The sequence below is a fragment of the Centroberyx affinis genome, unplaced genomic scaffold (assembly GCF_046629955.1).
Source record: "Centroberyx affinis isolate AG114_WGS23_722 - 3 ecotype Tasmania unplaced genomic scaffold, CSIRO-AGI_Caff_v1 ptg001262l_1, whole genome shotgun sequence".
In the NCBI taxonomy this organism is placed as follows: Eukaryota; Metazoa; Chordata; class Actinopteri; order Beryciformes; family Berycidae; genus Centroberyx; species Centroberyx affinis.
This window is the reverse complement of record NW_027279773.1, coordinates 104,608-115,184: the sequence shown is the minus strand read 5'-3', so window position 1 is coordinate 115,184 and position 10,577 is coordinate 104,608. Positions and strand designations below refer to the sequence as shown.

The window sequence follows — 10,577 nt, the reverse complement described above, 5'->3', positions numbered from 1 at the left end:
ATGTTATTATGAAAACAATAATTATGAAATAATATTATTTAATAAATTTAAAATTAAAGAAAAACAATCAATCAATTATTAATTTATTTCTGTATTCATTTATGTAATTATTTATTTGACTGACACATATTTATATAATTGTGACTATTTTGGTCCTCCATATATTTGGGTTCCTGCCCGTATTGGAATAGAAGGAAATGAAGATGTATGCTGCTGTTAAACATGCTGTTAAAAGAAATGAAAGTGACATAGGCCTATCAGCAGCACTGAGTAAAGCAGAAGCAGAGGGAATCATTTGGCGGATGGTAAATCAGAAATGGCAGGAATAGCGGGATCAAAAGAGATCAAAGGGAGACGTGTGTGTGCACCATGCAAAATACAGTTGGCATAGTAAATAGAAGGATGAGAAATAGAAAGGAGGAAGTCATTATTTCAAGATTACAAATAGGGCACAGCAGACTAAACCAAACATTGCATAAAACATCCGACAGGAAAATGTGATTATTGTGGAGAGGAGGAATCAGTGGAGCATGCTGTTATTAGATGTCAGACATATCAGAGAGGAAGGCAGCTGATTACAGAGTTAAGACAAACTGGAAAACAAGAGTTTGAGTTAATAGGGATATTGAACTGTACCCATAGCAGTGTGGATTGTAGAATATTATTTAAAAGAAACAATATTAGAATGTAGGCTAGAATCCCCAGGCATACCAGAATTGCGGTAGAGGGCGCTAATGCACCATTTAACGTTGGACGTCAGCTGCCGTAAAACACCACAAAGAGGAAGAAGAAGAAGATAGCATCAGTAATTGCTGTTTCACGGGCAGTACAATGTTTGGTTTTTTCGGGAAAAGTAAACCTGTGAAAATTAGGAACCTCAACGAAAGTAAAAAATATGGAATTGCAGCAAAAAACTTGAAAGAGTTGCTTAAAAAAGGTTGTAAGATATTCCAGGTAAGACCGTGTGTTTTCTTCACTTTAACTTCCTTTTTTGTCGTTGTTTACATTACGGTACCGTGTGTTCTTTATGCCCCAGCATTACAGGACGTCTGCAGGAGCTTATAACGTCTTAGAAAAAGTGTCTGGAATTGAATTATTTAAATTCGGCGGTGAATTACTCGTATGCCGAATTTATGAATGGTTTCTAACTATTAGTAAAATGTCTCAAGTCGTGTTCGGAAAGGTATCTGCGTTTGCCGATAAGCAAGGAAGCGTTAAATTGCAACATTTTTAAATTTTCGGGTGAATTTGACCGTAGACTTTATTTGAATTTACAATAAAATGGTCTAAAAAGTCCTAAAATTAACTTGCAGAAATTCGCAGGCATGCCGTTTTATTTAGCCGGCTGTGAAATGAAACAGAAAAGAAATAAAAAATGAAACAGAAAATGAGCATTAGATACAGTCCGTTTTTGTTCCAGGTGCCGCTTGGTGGTTCGCATGTTTGTTTGTATGCGGACGGGACAAAAGTGACAGAGGAATACTTCCCAACTCTGCCTGACAACACTGAACTTGTTCTTCTGTCTCGAGACCAGACATGGAGCGGAGGTAGGTGAAGCAAACCATTTTTTTAAAAATATATTTTGGACATCGCAATACTTGCTTTTTTTTTCTCAACAGTGACAAATTTTACACTTTCATTTTGAAGGCAACACTGTCTGACTTCCTGTGTTATTTTTGGCTGGTTTGACAAAGCTTTCAATAAAACAAAGTTGAGTGTCTGTAACGGCAGTGATGGTGAATGACAAAGATGACTAGTTGGCAGTAAACTACACATACTGGGGTTCCCAAACATTTTCATGTCAAGGCCCCCAAGATTTTGTCACAGGGACCCCCATCTGAGAAGAGGTTTGTTGTTTCGATAGAATTGTTAGATACTGTTTACACTGTAGGTGGGGATATAACAGTGTGGAGTGTTAAACCTATGATGAAAATAGACATTTCTCTATTGTTCCCTCACTGTCCTAACTTAAGATGAAATTACACTATTCCTTGTGGAACCCCCCTCAAGGCCCCCTGCGGGTCCCCAGACACCAGTTTGACAAACGCTACAACTCTGCAGCTGTGCGTGCCCCCTCCTCCTGACCTGATATGCGGTTGTGGTAAAGATGAGAGTGTTTGTGCCCAACCCTTACGACCCCCTTGTGCTTGTCATTTCAGTTGTGTGCGACATTGACCGGTTGCTGAGCACAGACCGGCACGCTGAACGCCTCATCGAAGCGGCGAAGGAGCTTCTCTCCGATGAGCGGTCTCCTAAACGGCGGAAACTCCTGGGCGACCTGGTGCGGAACCTGGAGGACAGCTCCGAGCTGGAGAGTAGAGAGGAGGATGAAGACTGGTTCAGAGGTACAAAGAGGCTCCAGTTGCACTTCTGCCAAGTTTGACCTGCTGTATTTGAACACGAATGAATCTGTAGTGGACTTTATTGTTAAATGAGGTTTCGTCTCAGGTGTTGGTGCCCGGTTCAAGACAAAGTCTGCCTACATGAAATACAACTGCGAGAACAGGATACGAAGCTACATGAAGGAGGTAAAAACCCGTGAAGGCCTGTTTACTTAACACTTCATCTGCCTCTCGTTTCACAATTTTGACACAATTTTCTGTCTCCGTCTGTCTCAGGTGGACGGTGCCGCCAAAAGCATACAGAAACCGAAAGTGAAGGCGGAGTTCCTGAAAACGACAAAGTGCCTGATGGACTTGCTGAAGTCGGCCAAGTACAACGGCTGCTACTTTGACCGGACTGAAAAGGAACCAAATCGCTTCTGCACTCGGGAAGGCTGGTTCACCTGCCAGGTAACACAAACACAGTCAGTCATAAAGGCAGATATCAGACAGGCTTGGTTATGGTCAAAATGTGTTGTAGTCAAACACTCTTAAACAGTGAAGCTCGATAAATAACAAATAATTTGTAGCAAAACATTTTTATTGTACTAACCATTCGGCTAGTAAAGTAGCAGCACTGCTACCTGTAGTATGTTGATAAATCAATACATTACCACATTAATTATGAGACATTAGTATAACCACCGTGAACAAACAAGACCAATACAGGAGCTTGGCAGCCTCTGTGTAGCACCAGGTCGAATTTGGTGGGAAATCTGTTGGATTGCTTTACAGGCACAAAACAGGAAGAGGGCGCTGTTCTTCCAGCACAAACAAAACAAAAGCTTTCAGAGTTTCTGGCAATGTGACAGGAAGCAACAGGGTTTATGGGAAATGTGGTCTTTTGAGAGACTGGCACGAACAATACCACTGGTGTGAGATAGAGGCTACCAATCATTTTGACCATGGTTTTATTCATGGTAACGGTAATTATACCAAGGTATCCCAATTAATTATACGATGATACATTGACGTTTAAAAATGACACGCATAGCAGTTTTAAATGAAGGTGAGCATTTGCATAGAAATCTGTTTTTGATATTAGAGGAAAAGGGAGTTTGCGACAGGGATCTGGGGAATGTTTCGCTGAATTTCAAGAGGCTTTGGTGTAAAGCACTACTGGAAGTGGATTAGTGTTACTGGGGGAGGTCCTGTAATGTAATTCCACAGCACCATTCATACAGGATAAAGGATCTCTGTGTTTTCCTTGAAATTGCTGTTTATATCCCAAATCTACAGCCTCCATTTAAGCTCTTTCAGCTAGAATGCTACAGTATGTATGCAAAAAAAATAACATCAGATTATGGAGATTCAACCTGGATTGCTATAATCAGATGACCTTTTGCTGAAAAACATTTTTTTTTACTTCCCGGTCTTCATAGTGGAGAGAAATCAGATACAGTTGGTAATAATTACATTTACAGGACCTACTCCAGGAAAACGAATCCAGTTTGAATAGGGCTGAAGAATATACTAAAGATGATGGATGAACCGGACCAAGCTTTGTCCTAGTTTCTACCTTTTCCTCTCCGTTGCCTCCTCTCCCTCAGGGATCATTTGACCAGGAGGTGTGCAGGTCTCTGCACTCCATCAACCCCTACGGCAACCGAGAGAGCCGGGTGGTCTTCAGCACGTGGAACCTGGACCACAGGTTGGAGGCTTTAGTCCGGTCAAAAAGCTTTTTGTTGTCACCAAGGGCGAGCCAAGGCTAGTTATATCCTGGCTGTGGTTTTACTGCATTGAAAATCAGGATTTTTCACGTTGCGCACTGGACTTCAGGCTTTTTCAGACACACAGATCCCAATTCACATCTAATGGAGATTTTCCTGTCAGTCACAACTCTTATACCTCCCCACTTATTTTCACACATTGTCTCTGTGGGAAAATATCAGAGTGCATGATTCCTCAAATTGAGAGATGGCTGAGAAAAAAACCTATAAGCAATTACATGTCTTGTACGCATATCCAAATTGGCACATTATGCACATATTCCCCATTTACATATGTAAACTGAATATACTCAAAGTGAATAGTTTTTTTTATAGTACGCACCTAGACATTTTCTGCACACAAGTATGGCCTTCTGTAGACCTGCTAATGTGAATAAAATGCACATAGTTTTATACATTTTTATGTAAGCTGTTTTTCCTTTCATATTCTCACATCCTTCTCACTTATTACATATCTCTGTTTTTATCATTTCACACAGCATATCAGTCATTTTGGTATATTTCCATATCATGCATGTTTTCCTTCAATTTCCTTTGTCTCAGTATGTTCAGTGGCTGTTATTTTGCACACCCTCATAATGCTGTAATTCATATTTTGTCATACTTTTCATTCATAGTTTTACTTCATATGCTCGACACTACATTTACTGCATTTATATTAGTTGCTACATCCTGTTACTACTCAATTTCATTTAATTTTGATCTTTATTTTCGACTGTTATACCAGCTTATTCATGTTCTCTCTAAAATAACCTAGAATCCATGCTACACTAACTGCATATCTTATTAAACTTGTGGGCAGGATTGAGAAGAAGAGGGCGGTCATTCCTGCTCTGCTGGACGCTGTGCAGAATCACAAGAGCAGCGACCTCAACCTGGACTACTTTTACCATCTGCTGTTCACCAGGGAAAACCTGAAGCTGGTTCACATTGTGTGCCACAAGAAAGAAGCCCACAACCTGCTGTGTGACAGGAGGAAGGTATTCAAACGAGCCACAGGCACGGACAAGGCAAAACAAAAACCCAAAGGGAAGCGCCGTTGCCTATCATGAATTTTTTTACTCTTACTTTTAAAAGAAATTAGTATTATTTATATGTATTTTTACTCTTTTTTTATGACATTTGTATTAATTTATGCAGATGAACTGTGAAAAGTAGATTTATAGGACATGTTGATGTCGTTGGAGCTTAATAGTCACCTGAAGTAAGAGCTTAAAGACAACAAGGCTAAGCGGACTGACCTTATAATTACTCTTTTACCTCATCTGAATAATTGATTTTTTGAAAAGCCGTCTCTGAGACAGTCTGAATCAATTCAGGCTGTGAAGCTTTGATATATACTAGTTAGGGATGGGAGGATATAAGATTTTCTTTTATCACGATAAAAACACTCAAGATAATTTCATCTTGGTGAATTTCCATTATGGGGATAATCGTGAATATCCTCACGAGTAACTTGAAAAAGCTGTCTAGCTCACTAACGTACAGTCCTGTTGATTTCCTGATTTATTTTTTTGCATTCATTCTGCCGTCCTTGCTGTACCTCCTGTACCTGTCTGTGTGATCTGAAAACAAAACAAGTTATTCATTTACTGTGCATTTACAACACATAACTAATTGAACCATGTGAATGCTTGGATATCAGGTTGATAGGTAGATTCTTTTTATTAATTGATTTTTTTCTCTCATTGTGATTACCTGCTGGGTGTTGGCGAGAGTCTGAATCTGTCCTTGTTTGTTTTTCACTAAAAAGGATGTTCACAAAAAAATGATGTGTCCTATGATGCAATAAAAATATTTCTTAACAAAATGTAAGGTCCCATGCCTAATACTGGTACTGTTTTGTTAGACAGAAGTAATCATTTGGCTGGTGGAGAGTGGACCACACTTCCACCGCTTCAAATAAGCAAAACCTTGAAATCAAGAAAACATTTATTTGTTCTTTGTGTTGCCATGGTAATATAAAATACATCGTTTGACTACAATGATTGCTGGATTAATGTGTGTCATTCAGTCAAGCAGTTGCATAGAAAAATATGAAAAGCATTGTGCAAAAATAAGGCATGAGTTAACAGGCAATAAAGAAGAAAATAATCAAAATATATCAAACATCTGATTGGTCGGTACAATCAACAAAATATACAACAAATTACTGCAGATATGAACAGAGTATTTTGTTAGTGCAAATATTTTCAAGGTAGATACATAGCTTTGATTTTCTCAAGCCGTTGCTTAAATCGTTATCCTCAATTCATTCAAAAGAACTGACAATTATTTTGAGTCCATGTCTTACATTTTTGCATGGTGATAAAAATGTACACACAATTTCCAAGTAGCTAACATGGACCTCATTAGCTGCACCTATATGTAGACAGACGTGTGTATGTAGGCTGCCAAAAAGAGACTTGAGGCTACTGTCTATACATAAAACTAATTCAAAACACATGTAAGAAGAAAGTTGTGATATTAAAAGCTCTTATTTTGGAACGGTCCTTTGGTGCGACACCCCCCATATAAATTTAATTGAGTATCTTGTCATTTAAAAAGTTTAATGAGGCAAAGAAGCTGTTTGAGTCCCGTAGTGCTTTTAGCATATCACAAGACTGGTCCTAATAAACTGCACTCATCTTAATAAAATGAATTTGAGCTCCTGCCTCAAATTGACAAAACCCTGTTTGAACCAACGTGTCGTGGAATGATTGCTCTTGCCATAATTTCCATCTCTTGTCCCCACTAATGGATCACATTCCAATATGATCACCCCTGTGTTTTCTCACACTCAAGGCACAATTTACACCCATTTGATGAGCATTTCATTTTTTTTCTTTTTTTATCATTTCCAATCATAAACCTCCAGGTAAGACCAGTTAAGGTTGAACTAGAGCTGGTATGAGTATAAACTGAGCTATATTATACAGTAGCATTCCTCAATCCCATTAATGTAGCCACCTGTCTTAATAAAATATAAGAGCTATTAAAATTAAATACAAGCAAATGCTCATGTGTGAGGCCCAAAGATGCTTAAACAGGTAGAAAACAGCTTGGCACGTGCTTCTCTCTGGCTAGCTTTATTTGGCTTCTTCTAGCCAAAGCAGGAACGAGGTTTTAGGCCGCTCCATAGGTGTGAATTAAGAGTTCCACATAGTCACCGGCACAGTCACTATTCACTAACTGCCCCCTCTGTCGTCCTGCATGTCAGTGTAGCCCACCTCCTCCTCGTCGCTGTCCTCTCTGGCGTAGTAATGTCGCCTCCTGTTGCCCCTCTGGACCCAGACGGACGTTGTTGCTGTTCTTTGAGGACAATCCTGTACGGATACAGAGCCAGACACCACAGTCACCACATTGACAGGTAGGCTAGATAAGATAAATAAGATTGCATTCAACCAATAAGGAGATTGTTAGCCGGATTGTACAGAGTTCAAGGTAATGATGCTCGTCTGATGTGTGTTGTGAGGTTCGCAGGAAAAAGCATAACGCCTACATCTCATTTCAAAAGACTGAAACGTGTAGGCTTCCATCAAAACCAAAGAAAGAGACATTTACTTTTGAGATTCATCTGACTTTTTGTAAATGTCAATCAGTAAAAAAAAAAAATCACAGTTTTGCTGGCAGGTTTAATGCCAGTGTTGATAGTTTTTGCACATTCCTATTGCATAGGATTTAGAGGGTAATATGCAGCATCTTTCACACTCCCAACTTGCCCTTCAACTGGGAAAGGCTTCCTCTGCCAGAACCTGTTTGAGACGACAATGTCATGTCTGGAAGTTGTAACCAAAGCGACCTCACCTGCACGGCGTCCAGGTTTCCGAAAAACTGCTCCACGGGAAGAATCTGATTGCTGTCGTCGTCCGGGAAGATGCTCTCTCCGGCGCCCCCGTACTCCATCTCCTCCGCCTCCTGTTTGTCCAGGAAGCCGTACGCTCTGCAGCCGTCCAGGCCCAGCCTCGTCCTCACCTCGTTCTCCTTGCCCTCCTGCTCCTCGGGCCGCGGCGACGCCGAGCACCGCCTCCGGTCGGGAAGCTGGTGGCACTCGCAGGTGATGCGGGAAAATCTCTCCAGAGGACTGGCCGGCTTGCCGTAGCCGCAAACCGGCGAGTTGCCCCGTTGAAAGCCCGCTGAGGAGTCCATCTTTGGTCTTTTGAGATCTTTTCTCCTCTGAGCAGAAGCCTGTGTTAATGAGTTATGGGTCAGGCTGATATATCAATAGACAATCGATATGCATCGTTCTTATACCCATATCAGTCTAACCAGTGTAAAGATGCAGTTTCAGCTTGTTGTATTCTGTTCAATACTAACCTTACTGGAACTTTTGGCCTCAGAACTGGTTTTCCCCTTTCTGCGCTTCAAGTTGCCAAGTCGACCAGGCATCTGCAAAGGAAGATAATGCAGTTTGTTTAGTTAATGAGAACAGCTGGTTTCAATCAGCAGAGAGACTTCCTTCATAACATCAGGAGATTCAACGCTACTGCCTAACAACTACTTAGCTAAAACTTTTCACTTTACTGGCTTTAATACTGGTATGAATGCCCAACAATGTGTATATTAACTTTTTTTTTTTATTAGAAAATATGTTAAAGTCAAGTTTTAAATAGTTCTAAATGTCTGTCTCCTCTCCCCATCCACGCTCCATTATGTGCACTATGTCTACAGAGATTTTCACTCAGGGTAAGTTCAATTTAGTGGTCAGAACAGGCCGGTTAGTTTACATGAGCCAGCTTTTAAATCCTGTTTTGGGTGCATTGGGGTACCAGCGCACAAATCGAGCTCGTTTGTCTACGCTTGGTATACATATTCATATATAGTAGAACCAAAGTAAAACGTGATGTATGATTTTAACAGACCAGTTCTGGGTCTGGGTCAAAAGAAGAAAGGTACTAGGATATGTCCTAGGTTTGCTTAAGCTATGCTTATCCAAATATGAAAAGACAGCAAACATGAGCCAGCTGTGGGCTGGCGAGCTGATTACTAGTGGACAGATGGACACTGGAGTGCTAGCTGACTGGCTGGTAGCTGCAAGGTTAGATGCCAACAAGCGACAGCTAAACTCTTCATTGTTTCCAAACGCAATTTGGCCTTTAGCAGAGCACACTGTTTTTACTAGCGGCAGGGCTTGTCTTTACTAGAGTCAAAACACAGACGTTGGTAACATCAAAGCAAAACAGACGTGGGTAACATAACCCTGTCGAAGGCACATAACTTAAGAGCTACTTCGACACTGTTCGGCATCGTTATTCGGTGGTTTGGTTATGCTGAGAAAATTTAGGGGCTTATTGGAACGACTGAGATCTCACCAGAGTTAACAAATTGGTTCCGATAACGGACCTCTAAACGTCAACTATTAGCTAACAAAGCTAGCTATTTAGCTAGCGTTAGATTAGCTATTAATAGTGAGTTAGCTGACCAGACTGTCAGTGAAACGTGAACACTCACCTTATGTCTCATTTTCCGGTGTAACGTTCCTCTCTTTCTGTGGCTCCGGTGTGAATGAAGGTCTTTCGGCTGTTTTGTTTTGTATGCTATTAGCTACAAAATAAATGTGATGTATCTAACAAACAACTAAGTTGACGCTGAGGCGTCGTCGCGTCTGCTCGGGTCGAGTGAGTCAACCAGCCGCTGTTTCCTGTTCGCGAAACCAGTGAGGTTCAGTCAGAGGTCGGAGCGTCTTTGAGGCTGAGCGCCCCTAGATGGCCCGTTCACCAGGAAATACTCTGCACACAACACGATACACTGTAGCTAGTGCTGATAGTATCCAGCCAACAGCTAGGGTTTCACTCCATATTCCTGCAATATGATTATTTTCAAGAGTATTGGAATGACTTAGGGAGTATTTTAATAAGATTTGTTGATGTTCTGTACAGCCCAATAGTCAAACTATCAATGCATTTGCCACTGCTATGGGACTTATTTTAGATATTGAATGTTTAGATATTCATCTTCATGTTTTCAGAGATTTCTTTATGTTTTTCTCTGCTTAAGTTATCATTTACATTGTTTTTTTGTTTGTTTGTTTTTTAGCCGTAAATGTACTTTGGCTTGGTATGGCTTTCTCGGAAAATAGAATGCACCGTAATTTAATACAATAGAATAGATAATTAAATCTAGAAAATATGCATTTTATATTGATTTTGTAAAAAACAATAATAATAATAATAATAATAAACGAAATATTTTTTATTTAACTTTCTTGATATTTATTGTAGCAATTCAAGTATTTTTTATACACTTTTCGTTATTCCGTACAATACTTATTCTTTTTCAGGAATGAAAACGATTTTATTTTGAAGTGGACTTCCTGTTTTATGCTATCAAAGTAACTCTGGCTAGCTTGACGCAGCTGCCCGTTTATCGTGTCTGAACTATTATTTACATTATATATCGCAAGGCCAGTATAAACCGCGTTTCTGTCGACATAAATATGTGAAAATAAGTTCAAGTTTTTTGCCAAAGTCCTGTTTTGCAGGTTGTT

The 10,577-nt window shown here is 40.1% G+C and overlaps 2 protein-coding genes across 2 annotated transcripts; one reads left to right on the top strand and one right to left on the bottom strand.

Moving 5' to 3' along the window:
* The first annotated feature begins 793 nt into the window (after positions 1–793).
* Positions 794–5,995, top strand: dffb (DNA fragmentation factor, beta polypeptide (caspase-activated DNase)). Its single transcript, XM_071525071.1, has 7 exons — positions 794–954; positions 1,421–1,547; positions 2,160–2,345; positions 2,449–2,528; positions 2,619–2,792; positions 3,932–4,032; positions 4,914–5,995. The coding sequence occupies exons 1-7, from the start codon at positions 832–834 to the stop codon at positions 5,161–5,163; spliced, it is 1,041 nt and encodes a 346-aa protein (XP_071381172.1). The 5' UTR covers positions 794–831; the 3' UTR covers positions 5,164–5,995.
* A 55-nt stretch (positions 5,996–6,050) lies between these two features.
* On the bottom strand, positions 6,051–9,753 carry cunh1orf174 (chromosome unknown C1orf174 homolog). The gene is made up of 4 exons (XM_071525072.1): positions 9,542–9,753; positions 8,408–8,479; positions 7,898–8,278; positions 6,051–7,416 (listed from the first exon to the last, which is right to left on the bottom strand). Exons 1-4 carry the CDS (start codon positions 9,551–9,553, stop codon positions 7,279–7,281), a joined length of 603 nt encoding a protein of 200 aa, XP_071381173.1. The 5' UTR covers positions 9,554–9,753; the 3' UTR covers positions 6,051–7,278.
* Positions 9,754–10,577: the final 824 nt, after the last annotated feature.

Excerpts from the sequence above, each read along its gene's own strand:
- cunh1orf174 (XM_071525072.1), bottom strand. Across the intron at positions 8,279-8,407 it reads AGGCCAAAAGTTCCAGTAAG|GCTTCTGCTCAGAGGAGAAA; the intron begins GTTAGTATTGAA and ends TCATTAACACAG. Across the intron at positions 7,417-7,897 it reads GAAACCTGGACGCCGTGCAG|GATTGTCCTCAAAGAACAGC; the intron begins GTGAGGTCGCTT and ends GTATCCGTACAG.
- dffb (XM_071525071.1), top strand. The coding sequence starts at position 832 with ATGTTTGGTTTTTTCGGGAAAAGTAAACCTGTGAAAATTAGGAACCTC. Across the intron at positions 1,548-2,159 it reads AGACCAGACATGGAGCGGAG|TTGTGTGCGACATTGACCGG; the intron begins GTAGGTGAAGCA and ends TTGTCATTTCAG. Across the intron at positions 2,346-2,448 it reads GGATGAAGACTGGTTCAGAG|GTGTTGGTGCCCGGTTCAAG; the intron begins GTACAAAGAGGC and ends GTTTCGTCTCAG.